The sequence below is a fragment of the Thunnus maccoyii genome, chromosome 6 (assembly GCF_910596095.1).
Source record: "Thunnus maccoyii chromosome 6, fThuMac1.1, whole genome shotgun sequence".
Taxonomy (NCBI): domain Eukaryota; kingdom Metazoa; phylum Chordata; class Actinopteri; order Scombriformes; family Scombridae; genus Thunnus; species Thunnus maccoyii.
This window is the reverse complement of record NC_056538.1, coordinates 28,910,044-28,935,168: the sequence shown is the minus strand read 5'-3', so window position 1 is coordinate 28,935,168 and position 25,125 is coordinate 28,910,044. Positions and strand designations below refer to the sequence as shown.

Genomic DNA, 25,125 nt, shown 5'->3' with positions numbered 1-25,125 from the left:
CCTCCGAAGAACACTATGACGGCATGACATGCATGAACACACAGTCGAGCAGTGCATAATTTCAGACTGGAAAGGGGTATAGATGGTTTAACTCCATCCTTCCCGGGAACCACAGAGGCAGAGTTTTACTCTTTCAAGGGACATATACTGCAGAGGATACTGACACTGCATATCTCTGCAGCGTGTAACAACAGCAAAAACTGATGCATTCAGTTATATCATATCCAAGATTCACAATTCAATATCTAAATGTCACATCAATAGCCAAGAATTTGTTGTTGAGTCCTCGTAAGTACATAAAAACAATGCAGCATGAGACAAGACAGAAGAATACCACAGAATTACAGTAAAAATCTTGTAAAAACCATATTCTACAAACTGAAATTTAGACCAGATGAAGGCACTAGATGAAAAGTTAAGGTATCACCGAAATGATCACAATTCATCTTGAGGGGGACACGAATGTCAGAACCAAATTTTATGGCAATCCATCCAATAGGTGTTGAGATATCTCCTGACACCTGTGGGCACCATGGATGATATCTGTGCCAAATTTCATCATCTAGGAAAAATGATTGTCTGCATGAAGCCTTAGGCCAATCCATCATGTAGATATTTCACAGAATAAGTGGAAACTTTGACCTGCTGGTGGCGCTAGAGGAAACATCAGAAGATCACCATAGTTAATAGACTTTATCCGCTGGGCACCATGTATGTCTGCACCAAATTTCACAACAATTCATCTCATAGTTATTGAGATATTATTGAGAAAGTGGTGGACCAACCGACTGACCAACCTTGTCAATCCTAGAGATAAAATTTCATCTAAAGTGAATGGAAATCTGTTTCTATCAAGTATTTTTTTTTCCATGTTTTTTTTTTTTTTCAGAGAATAAACAAGTTCCAACAACATTTTCAGACTGCCTGAAACAACAAATTGCCAAACTAAACCAAATACCACCATTAAGACATGAGTCCATCAATCATCCTATTATCTGCAGAATTGCCAATATTCTGAACCAGTCTGCTGGAAAATGACTTGGAACAACAAAGCATAAATGGAGCGTAAATTATGAATTGTCAATTATGAACAGTGTTTTGACTGTGTTAAGTATCTCCAGTAGATAATAAGAGGTCACAGCCTTCAACCTGCAACAGCATGTTACCGCTCCCCCAAACAGCTGGTCCTGAGCAAATAAAGCATCATCACCATTAGTAACTAAACAACAAAGCCTTGTTTCAGAGATATTTTTTTTTCCTGAGATGCACACTCGCAAATACTAAGACACACACACATCAAAGGCACACAGATTATTTTTCCTGCATTGAGATGAGTGTCTCATGAATAAATCTATCAGTGACTCAGGCCTTTGTTGAGTACTTTTCTGTATCTGGAGCGTGTTGGAACAGAATAACAACACAGACTAGGTTTATATATTCAAATGACTCAGTCTATTTAATGCATAACTGTTCCTACCCATCGAGATATTTGGCACATCGGAAATACTGTGCTGCTTTTCAACCCAAAATCCGACATTCGGTACAGCAATATTTCCACCAAAGGGACAGAGGTAACAAAAGACGTCACAGCAAACTCCAACTTTGATGGAACAGTAAAGTGGTAGAGTTTGTTAATTTTGTATGCAAATGATGCCTTGTATTGTTAAATGTTAATGAGGCCATGTGTGTATTGTGAGTGTGTCCATGATGCTTGAATGACTGATGCCTGTTTACTTGCATTACGTAATCTGCTCAGTATCACATTTGGCGTGACCTTTCGGATACAGCAGCAAAAGCTTGGCGTCAACAGAGACACAGCTGGCACATGTGCTAGAACTTTAACTTCAGTACTGAGCTCGATAACACAACCGTAACACAACCGCAAGGAAAAGAAGTAACATCATGACATTGTGGCTGTTCAGCACTCTGTGGAGCATACTATGGGAGGAAATGGTATCTGAACCACAAGAGTTATGCTTACATGTTTCTTAAGTCAGGGATAGTTATCTACATATATTGTGCTTGTATATTTAATGTACCTTGCATCATGGTTAGTTACAACTATCTGCCTTATATGCATATAGGTACTAATTGTTATATCATGCAAAGGAGGATATATGACAACATTGCCACACTGAATACACTATTTGCTGCCACAAGGGAATTCTTCACTTAAAAGTTCCTCAACATCACAATTAGGTAGTGGAAATCGTATCCTCCAGCAAAAAGTATGTGAACTTTATGAGATGTAGCTAATCACATATGCACTAAGCAATCCAAAAGCCTTAAACCCAAATACATAAGGAAGCCAAGTCCTGTAATGGCCCTATTAATGCGATAAGGTAATCCAATCCATTTCATACTGTCAAAGTATTTATATACATATAAGACATATAATACAGCACCAGTATTCAAAATTAACAATAATTGTTGTAGTGTCCCAGCGGGATTGAGGAGAAGGAAAACACAATCAGCACCTTGGACAGCTCCCCAAGGTCCTGCTAAGACGTGTTGCCAGTGGAAGTTATAGAGATAAGTGGAGATAAGTGTCATTCTGTCTGTGTGCTGCAGTCAAGTCGGCACATAAGGTACACCTGGTTCAGTAGCTTCACTCTCAGTACCAGTCCTGCAGGTACAAGTCTCTCAGCTTCTTGCCAAGGTTGGCGACGGAGAATCTACACAGCTCAGGCACAAAAACTGCCAAGTGGGAATTGCTGTTTATATGCCCATGGAGTTGGAAACAAGCAGCCTAATGCTAATGCCCGTCAGCTTTCCTGCTCCCTCTCTCTCTTTCTCTCTCTCTCTCTCTCTAAAGGAAAGCTCAGTGCTGGTGGGCTGAGCGGAAACAAACCTCCCCGCAGGCTTACTACCGTCTGGTCCGGCTCAGCATGCTTAGTGAAAGAAGAGCCTGAATGACGATAAGGAAGGATTTATTTTGCTGCCCTTTAACCAAACCTATAGCCTGTTTAAGTTTTTGCTGTACAGCCTGTCTCCAGGACTTCTTTCAATGTAAAATCTGCCAGAAATTCAACCTGGGCTGATACAGATTCAGCTCAACGTGTGGTGGACTGTCTAGATGGTACTTAACTCTGTTAAACATTACGCTGAATGCTGTAGTCTGCTGTTAGAGCCGGACCGCAGCTCCAACTATTCCAGTATATAATCTTTTTAACTATCTCAGTATAATGTACAGTGTACAGTATAGTGTCTGGATATTACACTGAAAAGAAATGTCAGCTGTATTATACATGGAAATAGTGGGGTGCTGAGCTAAATAAATGAGTTATCTTTAAAACAAACTAACAAAGTCCACTAAAATGTCCACATGTCCTACTGTTCCCACTGCTGAGTTCATTTAAATTGTGGCCAATGCTGACCCATGCCAGTCTGAGGTCATAGAAAAGGTAGTTAATATTTGATTTGTATAAATCTAAAAGAAAATAATAACAACATGACTAAGAAAGCAACCAAATTACAGGAGGAAGAGTGCCCGCTTTAGCAGACCACCAAACTGAATAAACAAGAATTTGATGTTATTCACAAACTTCTATGTCCAACATGGTCAAGAATATTATGTAAACTGCAAGTTAATCTCTTTATCAAACATTGTTAACAGGTGATTTGTAGAGATTGTGTTGAATTGAGTAAAAGTCCACTTCCCCTACATGACTGTATCTCATGAAACTTGGCATTAAGACTTTGCAGTAACCACCTAGTTTGTTGTTTCATGAATCAACAGTCTAAAAAGTGATGAAGAGGGTTTAAAGGTGATTTTTGAAGCTTGTAGTTTGCTCTTTCATTCAATAATGAGAGGGCTATTCTCCAGCATTGTGCTCTTTTCCTGGACTTGCCTGCACCACAACTCGATTTGAATACATTTATCAATGAATAAAAAAACCTCTTCACTGCACAAAATCTACAAATTGCTTTCAGATGGCACAAAGGGGCTGTGTGGCATGGCATCAACCATTCACGTCCCGCATTCAGATGAATAAATGACAGCTGTGACGATAAAGATGTGGCCATTGTTATAAATTTGGTTTATTACTTTCAGAGGGAATGGCGGACATTGATGCAGTGTTAATGAAGACAAACTAACTCTAACTAAGTGGATGTAAATGAAAAGCTCAAACTAAATCCACAAAGTCAGTCTTCAGTTGAATGACAGCTGAGTTCCTGGTTTTGGCTCTTGACTGGTTCACAGATCAGAGGCTAAGCTCTGAAGCCGAGCTTGGCAGGAATCGTGTTCCTGTTCACACACATTGAAATCTCTAAGATCAATGGAAACATCTTGTGAATTGTGTTTTAGGATTAACCACTGGTAGGGATGGTGCTGAATCCCAATACTTTATTCAGCAAAGCACAAATAGTGGGGTTTTTTTATGAACATTTATTTTGTACAAATATTTTAAAAATTATTTGTTTTTCCAGGAGAAAAAAAGCATGTCAAATACCAGCACACAGGTTAGTTACATTGCTTTCTAAGTTTCTCTCCTCTGCTCCACTGTCATGTCTATCAGCAGCAACGAGGGGTGTCACATCCACCTGCTACATGACGCACATTTCCTAATTTGGACATCACTCCTGGAGTTCTCGAGGGACTCTCCATAACCTGTTGTTCCACTTCTCCTTTCCACAATGTTAGGTTGTAAAAAATAGGCAATAAATGAAAAGCGCAACTCAAGAAACGTCTTTGAAGTTCTTCTCTACACGTTACACACTGTGCTGTCTCTGTGTCATGGGCGTTTAAATAGCTACAGGTCTGTCTGCACATTCGCGATGAGCCACGCTTTAGCTCAACGGTCAGCGTCTATGATCTGGGAGACTCCAGTTCGAGACCCGGTGTGGGGACCTCCTTTGTAAGATAGTTTATTCATAAACACTTATTTTAACACTTTACTATTTTAACACCTATTTCCACTTTTATTCAAACACAAATACAAATAATTTTGCTGCCTCAATAAATATAGATACAAATACAAATACGGGGCTCTCTGCACATCCCTACTACAGAGTATTAAGGGATATTTACAGATCTTGTACTGGTTTGGTCAAGTTATCATTAACTCTCCTTCCTGCTGTAATGATACGGTCAAAACTTGATGCATCACCTGGAGCAAAAGCACAAGTATTTTTTTCTTTTATAAAGAATTTATCGCTTTGTTTTCTTGACTATAAATTCTACCTTTACATAAAAACCAGGGCCAAAATTTGGAGGTGAAGTTCACATAAAAAGTTGCTATTGCTGTTCCCGGTGAATCACTGCCTGCTGAGATGAATATTGAGACATCTACAGCCAGCTACCTCTGAACGACTAAATGTTGGTGTTGTCAACTACTAAGGTATTATCCATACAGTAAGAAAGTCCTTAGGGCCAGTTGCTCTCTTTATAAACCCCATCAGGCAACAGCAGCGTCTCCTGAGGGATTAGCCATTAACGAAGCACACCAGCCGAATGAATCCACACCACCAGCTGCGTGACAGTCCGGACCGCTGAAGCACACTTTTTAAATGACTCTGGACAAATACAGTAAACTTTAAATATTGTGAAGCAGAAGTGTTGAATGACCAGAATGCGGAGGTTGTATATGCTGCACTGGGGAAAAGGAATCAGTAGGAAACATACAGGAGTTGCTAATAACTGTTATTACACATTTATGACATTAGATGTCTATATTGTTATTTTCAGAATAAGTTCAGCTACTCAGAAACGCCATCATTTGATATTATAAACTAACTTTTTATTTTAAAATATCCAATTTAAAATTGTTTGGGGTTTTTGGCTTGTATATTCAAATGTTTGCAATACATACACACACGCAAATATCTGTATATGAATGGGTAGATGAGAATTTCAGTGTTTATTTCACTTTGACATAAATATCTTTGAAAGGTTTGGCATTACAGTTACCATCATAATATGTGGGACTTAAACATAAATGTAAAATTGCTGTTGAATCGGTGTAGTTGTGGACTGATGTGTCCTGAGTTGTTTTTTTTTAGTTTAAAGTTGTTGGAAAGTTATTCTACATTAGGTTCCACTGCATACCCCTGCTTGTACAGTAACCATGGGTGTACAGACACAACTTACAGGACTGCTATTAAAGAATAAAATAAGATTTGATGATTAAAGTCATAAGGGGTGTCTTTTTAAGATTTATAAGTGGCCTCATGGACATTTATCCTCGACGGACATCACTGGAAGTAGTTATCTGCGCTGATCCCTGCAGTATGTGTATGACATGTGTGCATTCTGGTTTGAATGATTTATGACACTGAGTGATTTTTCATGTGTTTCATTTAAGTGTCTTGCTGACAAGTTCTTCCTCTCACTTCAGGGCATGAATGAATGATTTCCACCACTCAGATTTACCAGTCCTATAAATCCAAACTGGTGACCTTGGAGCTGCAAACTGCATAGTGATACCACAACTCAACCAATATTTGTGTGTATAGCACATATTGATGAAGTGATTATAGTGCTGACAATGCACTGTTTGTCTATTTCACAGTGTTTAGTTGACCTCATGAGGACCTTCTAACCACAAGCCATTTCTTATTCAACAAACATTAACCCGTTGAAACAGGAATGACAAATTAAACACGCTGCAAATATCTTTATGCATATTAAAATTCGACCCTGACAGAGTATCTGGCGATTACCGTGCGCTGTGCAGCCAATTTTCTAGGCGGCGGCTTAATGTTGTGCCAATGGATTAATATTTTGGAAGTCTAGGGGGGGAGTCTAGTTTGTTTGCCGCCTGTGAGGCTGCCACTGCTGACTCCGGCAGACTGTTATTGATCAGGTTTGTGTTCTGCAGGCCCGAGTGATTACTCTCAGACAGACTACAAAACAAAGGGCTCATAAACACCCCCCTCAGCTACGGTACAGACGTGAAGTCGGAGAGAGAAGCCAACTCACGGTGAATGCTCCCAGTGAGATAAGGTATGCAGAAAATAATGCATTACTCTACTTTGTTAACTCAGATGAGGAGGATGCTGCTGGTTTTTCTAACATTATACTGTCTTTCAACACATTAGTCAAGTGTCCCGTCCCTTAAAACAGAACCTGTCATGAGTCTATCTACTGGTAGCAGCCTTTCAGCATACCACATAATTAGTGGATCTGTCACATAACTAGAAATGTTATATGAAACAGGAAGCTCCATATGGGCTTGGGATTCCGCAGTGTACACAGGCTCGTTGCTTTGTTTTTGTACATAAACTCAATGATCTCCTAAATCATCAACATCTTTGTCGCTTTCATATCGGAGCCAATGTTGTTCTTAAACTTTTGGCAACTTTTTCCCCCTTAGTTTCACTTTTACATCCGCCTCCAGCTGGCATGAAGCGTAACTAAAACACAAAGCCGCAGTGAGTTTACAATCATTTGTATGCGGCACCATATTCCAGGTGCAATTATTTTAGTCTTTTGTTTGTTGTCTTTTTTTTTTTCCCCCACTGCAACGTTGTCCCGAGTGTTACCTCTTGTACATAAATTTACTGAAAATTTGCAAAAAACAGACTACAGCTGGGTTTGGCTGCTGCTGAAAACATAAAGCATGTACATATATTCCCCACAACAGACACTGTATTTAGATTATTACTTCAACGTTTACTGATCACATTGAAACAAATTCATTAGGAATGTTTTGGTAACAACATATAGATGTTAAAATATCATCTGCTCTTCTTTAGTAGCAGCCATATCTCCTTAAATGTACATTAAGCATGAGGCATGACAGCAGCCGGACGGTTTATTGAGAAGCCTCACCATCGAGCTCCTCCACAGAGATGCTGGCCAGCACGTCGCTGTCGCTGTCCGACAGCGAGCGACTCAGGTAGTTCCCCTTGTAGAGCAGACCTGCCGTCACATGGTGGAACGGCATCTTCTCCCTGAGAGACGACAGGAAGAGGAGGAAACAGTTAGACAACAGTGAAGGAAGGAAGGAGATGAAGATGAGATTTCGCTCTTGGGGTTTTTTTGGAAGATTAATTCTGAACTCGATTAAAAGCGCCACACATTACAAATGTTTCTAAAACAATGTTCATGAGCAGGAAACTCCATGTGATATATTTCATGGTCATTACAGAGTTATTGTATATAAAACCTGTTATCAGGTTTTTAAATTAGCCACTTATCGAAAATGCAGTTATGAGAATTGACCTTCTGTCCAAACTTTGAATTAAGTCAAGCCAAATAAAAACATTAAACGTGAACCTATAACCAGCTACAGGGGGCTGGTTTGCCCATTTGTGATATTGGTAAAGCTAAAACAAATTAACGTCCAAGTGGCACGGCATAAACGAGATCCATAAATGAAGCAGAACTCATTCACTAAATGGGAAGTCCACACAGTGAGGGAGACTCATATAACCAGAGGTAAACGCAGTGTATGTGTGTGAGCGGGCGCGTGAGAACATGCACGCGCGTACTGTATGTGCAAATGTGACCGAGGCAATTAATTATTCAATAAAGTAAAGCCCAAGGGCACAGGAGGAAAATAAGAGCACGGAGATTTGGACGACTACTTCTCTTCTCTTTAATTGGATTTCGTCTCGATGATCACTTTGAGGAGATGCTTCTGAGACAGAACGAGGAGTTTAAAATGGGCTGCAAACATCACACCGATTGCTTCTCAATGTGTTTCTCTCTTTCACCGGTTGAGCTCTACTTCATATTTATTCAGAATAAAAGTGAGCTTCACGGTGACAAGAGCTTTAATAACACAGTCTCGTCTGCTTTTTGTAAACTAGAGAACGTTAGTTGTGCATATGAATCAGTTCTTTGGGTTTTATGCAGCATACACAGAGATAACAGAAGTTTTATGAGCGTTATTATGAATATGACATGCAGGCTGATTTTCCGGGTTACAAACCAAATGAACGACTATTCTCTGGAGGTGAATCGGTCCAGTTCTGCAGCTTGTAATGTTTCCAGTTTCCTTCCATGCATCTCTTTTTTAAATCATTCATAAACTACACATCGCTAGGTCATCCATCACTGCGGTACTGCTTTTTAATTAGGAACCCTTAATGTAACATGGGGTTTTTAATAAGTTGGTTTCATATTTTATTAATGATATTAATGCTTTATTGATCAGTGAAAAGCCATTAAGAACAACTCTGCTGATTGAGAAAAATCCCTTCAGCTGGTTTATATCCTCTTCTAACATAACTTTTAACAAGCTCTTTAATTTATCATACAGGATGTGAACTTTTGACTGGTACTGTGATGTTTATACTGTAGCACCTTCTTATAGCAAGACTAGCAATGTTTTTAGCAAAGTAAGACATAGATATAAACACAATAAGACGCCTTGAATGGACAGTTTGCAGAGCACACGGACCAAAATGACACATTCATAACAGCCAGAGGAAAAGGTTACTATGAAGTGAACTCATGACCTTTTATTATTACAGAGCAGGAAACTCAATAATAAAAGGGAATAAAGGAATATTTATATATTAAATATATACAGTACCAGTAAGAAGTTTGGACACACCTTCTCATTCACTTGAATGAGAAAGTGTATCCAAACTTTTGAGTGGCACTGAATATTTTATGATATTTATATATTAGAGGAATATTTTGTTCAGGTATAAATGTTAGTAATTCATATATAAATGGTCATTGGTTTCCTGCTTTATAGTAACCCATAAAGATGTATTAAAGAGCAAGATGGCAACTGAAATTTGTGCACATAACCATCAAATAAAATAATTAAAAGATAAAATGTATATTTTATTTCATTTTGGTCCCACTAGCCACTTTTAAAAGAGGCATATCTCCACCATGTTTCGCTGGCTGGAGTTGGCAGATATCCGTTCCCTCATGAACTGGAAACGGGTCCCTGCATCTTTCTTGTTTGTCAGTTTAATAAACATGCATGTCAAGACGTCCGCGACCACGCCTGAAGCTCTTTTACGACCGGCTTTTCTCACATGTAATGTCGGGATTTTTCATTTTCTAATTCATCAATTATTCAGTCATCTCTTAGCTGTCATTATGAATATTACAAACATCCCTCTTGTCGGCTTTTCCTATATTATCGCTACAAGCCAAACCCATATATTGTCAGCTTGTCTCACGCAGGTGCACGCTATCCTGGGTCTGCATTGCTGGGTCCAAAAAGAAATATTGATCAGAATGATTCACCATGTGGGTGCAGAATTTACATATATTTCATTATAGTACCTTTTTCAGGAGCAGCCTGAGCATTCAGTGCTAAATAAATCAATGATTTGTTTTGAAAACCTGAATGACTCTGAAGTGGTTTTAGAAGCAAAGAGTGAAGATTGAAAATTGGGGGAATAAATTAAAAATAATTTAATGCAGCTTGAACGTTTGCCCTTTCGTTTTAAAAGTGTGCAGAAGTTGACTGTGTGTTTGTTTTATGTGTATTTGATGAGCGACTGTGGCTTCTATTGGGAGTTGTTTCACGTTTCTGACACTTTTGGCCCTGCATACTTCAGTAATCTGTTTATCCAGCTAAGAGCTCACATGAACAAGCACTGAGAGGAGGACAGACATGTGCTTTAACAATAAGGACCAGGATGTTGTTGACTATGACACTGAGACAAGCCAAGATGTAGGAAAAGAAAGTCTAGAGAGTAAGAATCAGAGTGGAGAACAGCAGTGTCTTTTAGTTCTTTAGAGCAGTGGAAGAAGTATTCAGATCCTTTACTTAAGTAAAAGTACCAACACAGGAATGAAAAAATACTGCATGAATAATTCTACTACAGTAAAAGTAACTAAGTATTATGAGCTTGATGTAGTTAAAGTATTGCAGTAAAAGTAGTGGTTTGGTTCCTCTGACTGATATATTATTATATATGACATCATTAGATTATTAATAGTGAAGCATCAGTGTTAGAGCAGCATGTTACTGTTGTAGCTGCTGGAGGTGGAGCTAGTTTCAACTATTTTATATACAGTTAGCTAGTTTAGTCCAGTGGTTCCCAACCTAGGGGTCGGGCTCCTCCAAAGAGTCAGGAGATAAATCTGAGGGGTCGTGAGATGATTAATGGGAGAGAAAAGAAGAAAAAACAAATTTATGATACACAAATCTGTTTTCAGTTTTTGGACTTTTTCTCTAATCTTTGTTTTTTGATTAAATATTGGATCATTTGAACATTTATTGAAATGAAAGCATGTGAGAAGTTTAGAGGGAAAAATCACTATTTGGTGGAGCTGTTAACAACTCATAGACATGTGAAATGTGACCCCGACTACACACTGAAAGCTTTTTATATTATCCATTGTGTCAAATCTTCATCTGAAAAGTAACTAAAGCTGTCAAATAAATGTAGTGGAGTAGAAAGTACAATATTTCCCTCTGAAATGTAGTGGAGTGGAAGTATAAAGTAGCATCACATGGAAATACTCAAGTAAAGTACAAGTACATCAAAATTGGACTCAAGTACAGTACTTGAGTAAATGTATTTAGTTACTTTCCACCACTGGCTCTTTAGTAATACTGTTTTACATGTCAGAGAGAAATATTGAGTTTTCTCTTGTTATCTAATAGCTGTAGTTACTTTTACAAAGTCTTTTTACAAAGATAATGTGCTGAAATTGTAAAAAAAAAAAAAACCTGATCTTTAACCCTCTTAGGAAGACAGTGGAGAACAGAGCTGTTCACATCCTTCATCGTCATTACACTTGATTAAATTGATCAAGGTCTCCGCTGAACAAGATAATTTGCCCTTCAGGAGCAGAACAACATACAGTACAGTAATCACTTCAATCTGAAAGTGATCACCGCAGCTTCAACCGAGACATCTTTCTGCTCTTTTTTTTCCCCCTCATCAAATCACTTTTCCTCGCATACTGTGATATATAAGTTCAATAGAAAAAGAGGCGAGGATTCTGGGATTTAATACTCTGATCGACCGGCTGATAAAAATAAGCCATAGAAATGATTTAGAGATATGATCACTGGATGGTACCTTGGTATTTTACTAAGCAAGCTGCTCTGACGAATCCTGCATCCCCAACTCTTTCAGGACACATAAATACTTTTTTCTCTAATAATTAGACTCCAACTGTTCATTTATCTATCAATTACCTATTTGATTGATTGATTAATTGCTTAATCTATGACCTGTCAGAAAAAGAGTTCTTGTTTTAGTGGAGTTGTATGTATATTAGACTAGAGTGTGTAAAAATCTCACGTGAATGTGACACTTAAAGCAGATGATCAAACCTGCCCTACTTTTATGGGACAGTAACTCAAATTTTACATCACGACGAGGCCATTAGCCGATGCTGTTATCCGACGTGACTTTCGGTGGGCGGGTGAGTCGGGAGTCGGTGTCTGGCTCAAGGACAAGTTGAATTGACAAGACAAGTGGCTGTTGATGGGTGCACTAGCTGTGATTGGACCAGTAGCATTCAATCACGGGGAAAACCTGTCACTCCGCTGTTTCTTGGGCTACAAATTCAGGCTCCGACATCTTTCCACACAATGATCAAACCATCACAAGAAGCCTATTCGCAGAGCTGAGCGACTTGGAAAAGATGGTTGCAGATAAAGGTCACACCTCTGTAATTCAATTTCAACAACAGCCTATCTACAGCACATCTGGCACATGGGAAATAATCATTACATGCCTTTAAAACTTTTCATTTTCCCCACATTGTGTCCTGCTAATACCATCCACCTGAGTAAAGATAGATGTGTGTGTGATCACAGGTTGACAACAGAATGAAAAGGTACCACACAGTATCTATCTATCTAATACAGATAAAAGTGCCAAAAATGTTACAACTAAATACTGTCTTTGAAAGTCTATTTCTATTCAACCACAATAAAAATCCTCCAAGGTAGCCTGACACACTAGACAAACTATTATTGCATCATAATAGTCCTTTCAAGACAGTGTTGTTAAGTCTGGGTCACAGCAGAACTGAACCCAATTACAGCAGAGAGATACAGTAAATAAAACCACCTCCACTAAAAGTTGTGTGCATGCCTTACAGGGAAAAAGCACCGCTTTTACTGACACTTCAAGGATAAGACAAAAATGACATGACTAATCAAAACACTTTGACCCCTGGAGGAAGAAGCAGTGAGCTGCAATTACGCCGTTGCCATTATAATGCAGCGTGTCCTCAAAGAACCGGCGGGAAAGGCGTAATGAAGCCAGCAATTAGACATTATAGATTAGTGTCCCATCTGAGCATAAAACACAGAGCTGTGGTTAAGAGATCAGGATCATTAATGGGCTGGATGAAGTAGACAGAAATGACATTGTTTATAAATTAATCTGTCATTTAGTCTCTTGACTAAAATGATACATTGTTTTGTACTAAAATGTCAAAATATAGTGAAAAATGGTCTTTAAAAGTTCCAATCAAATCGTTCTTTTGTCCGACCAACAGTTGAACACAAAAGATGTTCGATTTATGATATAAAACGCAGCACGTTCTCACATTTGAGAAGCTGGAAGCAGCAACGGCTGTTTGTAGGCTTTGCTTGATAAAAAGACTTTTGCACACTTGTGAAAATTCTTGCTAACTGATTAATTTGCTGTCGGTTAAATGATTCATTATTCATTTAACACTACAATTCAGATGTTGCAGATCCCTGTGAGGTGGAATTGTGAATTATCCATAAACAGATAATATACTGTATCAGTGAGACTTGATATTTTCCAATTAGTCTGTTCCAAAATAATAATTTCTTCAAGAGAAATCTTGTCCTTTTGAAATATTGAGCAGTAATTAGATGATTTTTTTTGTCCAAAGCAGATATTATGTAGCCTGACAGTAAACAGTCTATTTCTACACCCAGATCTTCTCCAGTGTATTAAAGCTGAAATATATCTACGTGGCAGGCAGGAACCTAAAGTGCCAACCTTCTCTCTCTCTCTCTCTCTTTCTCTCTCTCTCTATAATAAATGACTAATCAACTCATGACCACATCAGAGTGGGAAAGCAGTCCTCATTTCTGAGTCTTGACTCTTGAAGAGAGTGCAAATGCAACCTGATGAAAAGAGCGCAGCTTTATTCATAGCTTTCTGCATGACAAGGAGGCCAGATGGCAATTTCTCACATCAGACCTTGCAGCAAAAACAGCCAGTAGCAACTGAGGGGGACACAAGCAGAACATTATGTACCAGTAACAGACCCTTTGGCCACAAAATCAACTCCGTAAAGACAGCCATGACACACCGACATCTTCATGAGTATGTCTAAAAAAAACGTGTGTTAAGAAAAGACGCTAATCCTATATAAATCACACTATCAGCAGGTTGTAATTCTCCTTTCAAGGTACAAAGAAGATGCTATGACAAACTGGCCATCACAAAGAAAAACCACTGAACTGTAATAAAAGAGGGAAAATGAAAGGTGAGCTTCGCTTAAAGGGCTAATGCCTCAACGCCTCCTGCGTCGCTCTGTGTCCATTCATTTTTTTTCTAACATGTCGCTTTTTTGATTACACCCCAAATCAGTGAGATGTGACAGCAAAATAAAAACACCTACTTGTGACATCTCTGTGACATCACAGACTGAGGTGTGGCTACAATAGCAGAATACTTGACAGTTCACACGCATACAAAAACAAGCAGCAGCAGCAGCAGAACATTTTTTTCAGTGTGGCTTTACTAGTTTTCCATCACTGCTACACAACATACAAACAGCCAACTCGTAATTAAAAAAAAAAGGCCTGTTGAGGAAATGACAGCACTGTTAAAACTGAGCCATAAACTTTACATCAAGTCAGCAGTGTGGTATTCTGATCATGCCTCACTCTCGCTGATACTCTCAGTGGCTTTTGCAGGTAACGAGGCAGCTCGGTGCCGTTTGATGACTGTTCGCTCGTATGGATTTGTGTAAACACAGTCAGCTATTGACAACTCTGTACACTGCTGCAGAAAACAGACAAAGGCTAAAAGATCAAAAATACAAAAACCAAGAAGCTCCATCTAGCACGTAATGATTCAGATGGATTAACTACACATTGCTTTAAATCACTCAACCGTATTGATTCCCAAGGTGTGTAAAATGCCACCAAGTCAACACTGACAACAAAGCAAATGTGTGTGTCAAAATCTGTCTTAGATGAAAAATATTACCATGGATCAAGAGGACAAACCTGAACCTTTTATAGGAGCAATTCATAGTTAAATTACTTTACAGTTTTTATAGACTGTGCAGTGGAGGCACCGCTGCAAAAAAAAACAAAAAACCAGAGTAAAACGCTCTCCAAACTGAGAAAAGAGACGGGAGTGTCCCACAGAAGTGCCAGCTCTCTGCACACGTTACCAGCTGCTTCCTCCTGCAGCAACAGACTCTTTCTCTCTTTCTCCCATGCTGATTCTTACCCATACTGGTGGCTGTGATTGTATTCGGCAGGATACTGCAGCACAACAGGCTCCCTCACCGGGCTCTCCATCACATCCACCGCTCCGTCCCTCAGGTACGGGTTGCCCGGCAAGTCTCCATTTACCTCTGAGGGTGTCCCTGGTGGCAGCAGGCCGGTGGGTTCCACCGTCTGAGGATCGGGCTCTGTGACCTCCTCCTCCATCAGACTCTTAGATGCAGCCGTGCCTCCAGCAGCAGCAGACTGCCTGTCCCCAAACCACTGAGCCCGGCTGCCTCCACAGTTTTAGGCTTGTCCCAGAACGGCAGCATCGGTTCCCAGAAACCGGTTGTTAATATTTGAGCAGTGAGAGCAGGTACGATGGCTCCCTCTCACGCTCCACTCCCTCCCACCCTCCTTGCCTCAGACTCCCTCTCTCTCCTTCTGCTCTCTCACTCACTCTCCAGTGCAAACATTCCTCCACATGGGGAGACAGAGTGGAGGGGCTCATTAGTGAGTCCCAATGACAGACTCAGCCCTGCCTGCCTGCCTGCCTGCCTGCCTGTGGCTGTGCTCACAAAATACACAGAGACCGGGGGCGGGAGAGACCGAGGCAAAGAGAAAGAAAGAGAGGCTGAGACTCTGAGGAAGACAGAGAAAAGGAAAGACAGACTGTAGACAGATGAAGAAGGAATGAGAGACCAACAGGAGCTGACAAGAAAGAGATGAGAAAGGGAGAAAGTCGGAACCAAGAGTGACAGATAAGGTGACAACCAGAAAGACTGCTTGTGTGTGTGTGTGTGTGTGTGTGTGTGTGTGTGTGTGTGTGTGTGTGTGTGTGTGTGTGTGTGCATGTGCAGGAGAAACACACACACACACCCTTCACATCCCAGTGGATTATGCTTACAGTGCGCTCTGCAGGTCAACTCGGGGATGCTGTGAAGGCACATCACACACACAGAGAGCAACACATAATCCTGGAGAGCGCGCCGTGCGTAACAGCGTGCGCCACCGTGTGGAGCAAGAGCGCGCGAAGAACGCTGCGTAATGGGAGGATGGTGGGCGGGGGGGACGGCCGGCATCCCGGCAGGGGGTCCACAGCGAGGTCTCTCCTGAGCCCCCCCTCACATTTCAAGCAAAACACATCGAACCCCCACCCCGTCACAAACACACACACACACATCTACACACACACACACTTCCTGTGAGCTGCCTGTCATCAGTGTGACAGAAATTACAGCCACCATCATCACTAACATGTGTCGGTACTCTAACTAAGAGACATTCTGCTCACTTCTTATGTTATGTTGTGATGTTAGACTAAAATAAAAAGAGCCTACCAGCTAATATGCGTCTTTAAAAAGCCAAATGCGGGACATCTCAACAAGATGAATCATTTATTCATTGATTTATAGCCTACATTTAAAAACTTTAAGAATTCTCATTACACAAAAAGGCAAACTATTAATTTTAATATTGTTTTTCATTCAAATCAGTCTATGTTCATATATATATATATATATATATATATATATAGGCTAATATAATATTAGGCTATATCCGATCCAAACAACAGGTGCCTGTGAGGAACACTTGTGTGATTGAATGCAGACAGGGGAAAAAAAAAACATCAATAGGCTGTAACAATAAGCTCCAGTCTAACCATTTCCCACTGAAGGACAATTATTCTCTGATTTTCCCCCAACTTACCTTCGAGGGTGTTACGTGTCTGAAGGTTATCAATCAAATCCGTTAATCGATGCCCGCAGTAGGATCCAGTTTACAGACTTCAGGTAGACTCGTTGGTCGATCCGGGTTGTTTGTTGTGTTATTAAATATTCCTTTACTTGGGAAATGCAGCGCAGTAATTTCTTCCCATCGTAAAAAAATAGGTCACATCGGTTGGTTTGTGTGTGTGTGTATGTGTGTTGTTTTTTTGTTTTTTTTCTAATATGAAGTCCAGCACTGATCATTCAATCGAACCGTACTTTTCGTCAAACTCTCATCAATTTTTAATGTATGTCTCTCATTCCGCTCCGTATCCGGTTATATTCACAGACGGTGGAGTCTAGTCATAAAAAAAAAATAATGCTTTCAGTTCCCCAAGTCCGTTGATTCAAAGTAAAGATCCATTTACTGAAGATCCGCACTCACAGGTGCCGAGCGGTGGTAAGATTGATGAGAGCAGCGCGGTGGCCGAAGGAGACGCTCCAACCCAAATCAATACGCCATCGAGCAGGAGAGCAGCGATTGGTTGCTTCCACTTGTGTTTGCCTTAATGGGTTAATTGTGTCATTTCTCAGCCAGAGAAACTAACTACCTTCCTCCATCGTCCGGAAATGTTTAACTGTGGCAAAGAAAATTTGCCACAGTTTTATTCCACCTTTAACTGAGCTCGAAATTTAAAAAAAAAAAAAAATCAATATATGCAGTATATTCTATGCCTGTGTTTGTGTGTGTGTGTGTGTGTGTGTGTGTGTGTGTGTGTGTGTGTGTGTGTGTGTGTGTGTGTGTGTGTGTGTGTGTCTAGGTCATTCACTGTCCCTCAGGTTGTGGCATGTTGATACATATTGGGCAGCAGGATGTCTGTCTCTTTCTCTTAGGAGCATTTTTCATTTTGAGAGGTCTTTGAAATCTGAAACAACAGAGTTGAACTTGTTAAAGTAAATGTTCCTTATTTCATTGAATGTTTTACAATATTATAATTATAATAATAACCATTCACAACCATGAAACAGCATTTTAGTATTATTCAAACAACAATTGTATATTTTCATATATGATCTAAAAGTCAGTTTACAGGGTTTTCTTTTATTTATTTCATTTTTATTCTCAAACAGTTGGATTTTACATTTATCCTCCAGTTTTTTAGTATTGGTCATAATTTCATCTGCTCTCGATGAAACTCACAGGCAACTTCTCAAATGGCACTAACTGATATTTTTCCAGCATCTTGCTGACTTTCAAGAACCAGTTTTCAACCTGCCATAAGTCTAAACAACAACTTAAAATCACTATTTTTTATATATTGGTGGGTGTTTGCCTAATTTTTATATAACTTTAAGGTGAAAATTAATGTATTCCAGCAGAAAATGGTCTTATTCCCATTACCCAAGATGACCCAGTTCAGGCTACTAAACACTGACTGATGGCTACCAGTGCCAGAAACAAGACCGATGAGTCAGACCAGCCTCCGGCATTGTGATGAACGACTGAATAAATCAGAGACGTTTGCTCTGACAGTCTGCAGGTAAATGATTCTCTTAGTATAAAAGGATCTGTTTTGGAAATGTTAGCATTGAATTATGTCCCAAATAGAGCTGAGTCAAGAAGGGAACTACTGCAACTCCGTCCACGGTGCTGAACAGACAACCCCAACTGGAAGAAAGAAAATTGCTGCTTGAAATCAAAGTCTTAAAACTTCAAGAAGATCAATTGAAGTTGGAGACGCAGTTAATGGAAGAATAAACTGTAACTGAGGCGAGTTTTAACATGAATTTACTGAGACTGCAGTGCTATATTTCTTTTTGTCACGTTATTTAAAGAGTTTCATCTGCTAGTGCTTAACTGCTCATTATTATTGGGGTTTTAATTGAGTAATAATTCAGTAATTTATCAGAATCATTCACGGAATAAATATTATATATGTATATATGTTAACTATCTTGTGAGAAAGTTAAAATGTTTTCTTAAGTTATAAAAAATAAACTGAGACAATACTTATTTCATTTCTTTATGTAAGTGAATGGACAGAGGAGGCAACACAGTGGCTCAGTTTGTCGTACATATCGACCAGCTCCATCCTGCTCTTCTGAATCTTCTACGTCCCCTATAGTTTCATTACGATATTCATCTCTGATATCTGATATCTACCTCCTTCCGGGTCAGGAAGCCAGGGATGCTTTATAGTAACATGAGTCTCAGGCCTGAGTTAGCCTCGGGGTAAGGTGTCTAATTTTTTTTGGCCTAAAATGAGTCAGTCTTTATTTTTTATCTATATTTGTCTAACTTGCATTTGACTGATCTATACGCAAAACAAAGACTGGCCAAACACTACAGACCAGTCTTTGTGAAACCAGCCACTGCTCTTGCAACATGAAATGTTATTCTGGTACTTTTTAGAGGACAGTGAGAAATACAAGTCTTTAAAGCTGACAAGATGATAACTAAATTAATAATAAAACATGCACACAAAAAGTTGTTTCTCAGAGCAGCTGTGCTTTTATGCATTAAAAGGATGCAGCTGATGCATTTTTGGTGTGGTGACATTCCTACAGGTATCTACTGTAGGGTATATTTGGATGTGAGTAGACACAAGACACATTGACGAGTCATAAACATCTCCCTGTTCAGGAAGTCCGAACACCTGCTGATCCCACAGGAAGTAGAAAGCTAAAGGAAGTCGACATGGACGACATAGTCACCTCGACCTGAATAAGAAGCTAAACAAATGGATGAACATGTAAGTCACACAATTCCCCTCACTTCATATTTGCTGGGTATGTTCCTGAACTTTGCACTTTATAGAATGATGATCTACAACTTCTATTACATAAATTTCTGTTTCGCTACTCAGTATTGCCATTTAATACCACAAAGAAGAGATTCCTGTACTAGTTAAAGGAAGTTTTTTTTACACTTGCCAATGTAAACACACATAAGTAATAAATCCCTGCCGGGAAGGATTTTCAATGTTCTTTCAATGTCCCACATTTATCTTTGTTGTTACAGTGACCATAATGCATTTATTTGGTGATTTGTAGGTCAAAAGACAAATAAAAAGACAAGATGTTTACATTAAAACTGGGAGAAATTCGGTTAAAACGTCGTTTAAAAGATTTTACAAACTGTATAAAGCATTTCTGTACAGACTATATTTCAATGTGTAGTTGACTTTATTGACCTGAAATGTACTTCTCAACTAACTGTAGCCCTTTTTACCTGCAAATCACCACATCAGTGCTATTTGGGTATTTGAACCAATGCTGGTGGGAAAACACAGAAGGACCAATTGCTTATCACAAAAGATGTGACCTAAAATGTAGAAAAACCAAACATTTTGAATATTATCACTGTGAATATAAAGCAAAGAAGAAGATTTTGCTATGAAACACCTGTTAGAAGCCTGAGGTTTATTTCCTCTGAAGGCTACGAGACTGATGTCAGAGCACTTTCTGTACACCCACTCTCTTTCTTTATTCCTATTCCTGTCAGTTTAATCAAATGAATGCCCATGTCTAACAAGGTATAACAGCGGTAATCTAGATTCAGGGTAATGTGCCCACAAGGGATGCCAGAGGACAAAAAAGGCCCTGCCAAAAAAACACCACCCACTTTTTTACTGTCATGGTTACAACAATTATTTTTCACATTTTAAGGCATTTAGAGAGTTCTCAGCCAGCGTGACTTAGCGTGAGTCAGCAGGTAGGAGTCAGACGTCTCTGTACTCTCAGGCATGAATACATATGTGGTTGTGGCCTTTTAGTTATTGTATAGTCTCAGACATGCTGGATATACCGTCCAATAAACACCAGATATTATCCAGATGTTTGGTGTTTATTGGACACAAAGCCTATTTCAGAGTAAAACATTTATTATTTTACTATTTTAGCTGCATTTTACCCAAAGTACTACTTCTGTGATTGGTGTAAATACATGATTTGCACCATTTTGTCTGAGTGTTTGGTTCCTGATTGTTGGTTCCAATCACCGAGGCCTATTATTTACATCCAGATTGATTTGGTCACATGGTCAGAGAACAGCAATACTGTAAATAAACAGAAAAAAAACACCACATGAGGTGTGTGATTGACGCATTTATCCAAAGATCTTCATGCTATTATGAGTGCATGCATACTATACTGTACATATCTTTGTCAGGAACAACCTGCAACAGATCAGTGTAGTTTTAATGCACCATGGTACAACATGGTAGCTGTAGGTACATTTTTTTCGATTCTGTATAGGAGCCCAAAGGACAGGAGTAGTACTGGTCCTGTTGTTGTTGATCAATATTTAAATAACTCTCAGTCAATCAGGATTATCTATACTTGACAAGTACAATGCTGATGACTGCTGCATAATCAAGTTTCCCCCACAAGAGTATAATGAAAATGTACATAACCACAGTTCATTAAGAAGTTTGTACTGTAGAGAAACCTTGTAATAAGTAAACAAGTGAACTTCGTAGATCATTACACAAGCAATTTAGAAAGAGGAAACTAGTCTTGCTCTTGAAAACACACTGCAGTCTTAGCAGTTTTATCAGGTTTTGGTCTATTATGTGCCTCCTGCAGGGAACACTGCAAGCTTCTTTTTTTTCAGACCTCCACACACATACAGTACAAACACACACACACACATACAGTACACACCATGTATCACATATCCAATCTGTGCTCAGTTCCTACACCAGATATCAGCCTTGGAAAGCTCATCACCATGAGGTGTGTGAGTGTGACTGTGTGTGTGTGTGTGTTCTCGATGGAGTGAGTCACAGTGTCTCTCTTCCTTCTGTAGCTTTATCTAACTTTTTTCAAAAGGGAATCTTATGAGTCAATAAAATCTGGATGTTCTGGATTTGATGAAATAAAATTAAAAAGTCCTCTCCGATGCCACCTGACAGCTGCTGAGGATCACAAAGCTTTTGGAAGCTGATAATCTTTTCCAAGGGACAACTAGAAGGATTTTCTTGTAAAAACTGAACCAATACCGCTGTGATACATATGCACACAACGATAATTGTCAAAGCTGTGAGTCTGGCCGCCATATATACTGGAATATTACTCTCTGAAATAAAATGATGCCTTAAAGGCGAAGCCAAATGGTTGCTTACCATCTATTGCTTTCTTTTATTTGTTTGTTTTCACAAGGCTGTGCTTTCTGGTTATGAGTTAAAACGGCAATAAAAATGCTGCAAGTTTGCTTATTTCCCTCAGTCAGCAACGTCATGTATCTCTATGGCAGGGTTTACATATAATTATAATGACAGATGTGTCATTATGTCAGAGAAACGTTTCCCTCTGCAAACCAACTAGACCAAGCACATACAAAATCCACATGGTGACAGATGTAAAAAAAAATGCAATTAATTTTATGCTACCACAACAAATACTTCATCTGTCTGTATATTTTCTATACAGCACCAGTTTATTCCCATTTAAGGTCATGCCTTTAAGCCTTTCCCAACATGTACTGGGGGAAAAAGGCAGGGAACACCAAGGATAAGTCAATGGTCCATAACACACACAGACAGTCAAACATATTCACACTAATTTTCACACCCATGAGCAGCGTCCAGTGTCAGCTTCCTCCCACAGCCCAAAGACAGGCTCGGTTAACCAGTGATTCTAAATTGCCTGTTTTGTGAATGAGTTTGGACCTTTTTTCCAGTGATAAAGCAAAACAAAGAAATAAGTAAATATAAATAACTATATAAATTCTCCTCGGTCATTTTTACATGGGCAGACTGACGCTTTTTTTAAAATTTAAATTAGTCGTGCCCGAGGAACACAGCGCAGCGGTTTCATATCCTGCAGCTGTTTACCTTGTTACTCACAGAAGGAGCTGGGACCAAAACAAAACAAAAAAAACAGCCAACTTCTTCTGCTGCATGGAGGCCTGACAGCTGCTGAAAACTACAAGTCTGATTGGCCAGGGAGCTAACTGAATGGAAAATGGAAAAATTTGCCCTATTTCCACAAACCAGGTGATAGACAGGGCCCGATATCGGGGCCAGCATGTGGCAGCTGCCCTGCTGGAATATAGACAGGTACATTTGAATATCATTAAACAGTTTTCTATTATTTTTATCATATTACACTAGTATTTCAAGCATTCATCTGACACCCTTACACAGAATAACATCACCAAACAATCACCAAGTCTCCAGTCAATAGTTAGGAGTCTAATGTCGTAAATATGTCAAATTAATACAGTTGTCACAGAATGATCATGAATGGGAATTATCAAAAAGAACATGTGATTATTGATGAGTCATTGGAGCATCTATTGCATTTCTTTTTTGGGATACTGTACAACTTGCATTTGCATTATTTAGTAAAATAAACAGAAAAACAAAATGCTCACATATACTTTTTTAAATCATTAGGTATTTTTATCTATACTTCAGATATTGATGTTTAGATTAGGACTGACTGCTTTCATCGGACTAGAAATGCAGCCCTCACACATTGCTGTCTAGCTACAAACCTACGGAGCCCCTAAGGCTGTACAAACCTTGTGCTGTTTCTCCGAGTAAATCCAGACACTGGTAGATAAGATCTACTCCGCACTGCTGCACCTTCAGAAAGGAAAAGGTCTCCTCAGGCAGTCAAGCATCAGTCTAGCTGCTCCTGCTGACTCGGTAGCCCACAGCAATGACATGAAAAGAAAGTTCTACTTTAACTCCAGTCCACGAATGCAGCACGAAGGCAGGTACGATTTTTTTTTTGACACTTATTTCCCTTTACTGTGTTTTTAATCAGCCAAAGACGAAGAGCAGCAGGACAAACTGTGCAGACAGAAAGGTACAGTTCTGATCAAAATTACACAAATAAGGTGCAGATATAAAGTCCCCTGGTTTGCAGCATTTCAGGACCTACTTAGGACTTGGTCTTGTTATATATAAACTAGACTTGTACAACTGATTTTATTGTATAAACTTTCTGTATTTTTCTTATTATTGCCCTCTCTCCACCTACACCTCCTGCTGCAGAACCAGCTGGTCAAAGAAAGGGCAGGATCGTGTCTGGCTTTGAAGTTCCTGTCCTGAAATTTCTGTCTTTTTCTCTCTTTTGTGTAGTTTTCCATGTGTTCTTAGAGATTTGGAGCTTGGTCATCAACAACTGTTGATTTGGGTCTTTAAAGCCCAATGAGACATTATAGAGGACAGTACCCACCATACTCTATCTTCATCCAGTTAGACTTAACTGACTGAGGACTGATTTAGAGAATAAATTACTTTACAAAACAATAATATGCCTCTCAGTGATATACACACAGAAAAATATGTGGCTTTGGTGTATACTCAAATCCAGTCATTTCTCCGAAGGGCTGTGCTTTCTATCCTATATGATGACCTTCATCTTATGTTAATTGTACCTCCGAGAGAAGTGGTGTTTTTCTAGATTGACTGTTTAGACTTTCAACATGTTTTCTTTAGCAGAAAATGTCAGCGACTACATCCGTACGCCACAAAAATCACGATCCAATCCGAAATGTTGCAGAGGATATTCGGATGGTATCTCAGCTTCGCCCGCTGTCACCAACAGGGGCTTTTACTGTACTGACATTTCCTTTACTTTCATCACACCTGGCGAATTGCACCCATAATCACATAAACCTCTACTGCTACTATATTTGGTCAGCCGTATCTCTCTGCCGAGCCTGCTGCACTCAGACGTAGCACACACCAAATGCGAGGCATCTGTGCTCTGTGACTGGTCATGTGCAACGCTGCGTTCATGTGCAGTGACAAGAGATTCACAAGCGTTAGAGACTGGCTGCTATTTACAGGCTCACACAATGTGTATGCGCAAAGGTTCTCAAAAGCAGTACTCTTTTTATGTTTTTGCAACAAAATCCCTTTAACTACCCCATTTGTTTTAATATACTAATAAATGGAAGAATGACATGTTGTTGCCCCACAGTGTAAAATAAACCACTAAATCTACCGCAGCAGCATCAGTGCCACGTATGTGGGAAACTAAAAGAAGATACATACCTTATTGATCCTAAAGGAAACTACATCACAGCAGCGATAAAGAAAAGAAGCAGGTAAGTTTGCAGCAAAAGCACGCTGAAGATTAAAGAC

General features: G+C 39.4%; 1 protein-coding gene across 1 annotated transcript in view; it reads right to left on the bottom strand.

The window, feature by feature from the left end:
* Nucleotides 1-17,572, bottom strand: part of caln1 (calneuron 1) — a 93,097-nt gene extending 75,525 nt beyond the window's left edge. The window contains exons 1-2 of the mRNA XM_042415250.1: nucleotides 17,022-17,572; nucleotides 7,775-7,896 (exon numbers count right to left, since the gene is read on the bottom strand). Of these exons, the coding sequence (XP_042271184.1) occupies nucleotides 7,775-7,889 (115 nt within the window). The 5' untranslated portion in view covers nucleotides 7,890-7,896; nucleotides 17,022-17,572. The remainder of the gene's footprint in view (nucleotides 1-7,774; nucleotides 7,897-17,021) is intronic.
* Nucleotides 17,573-25,125: the final 7,553 nt, after the last annotated feature.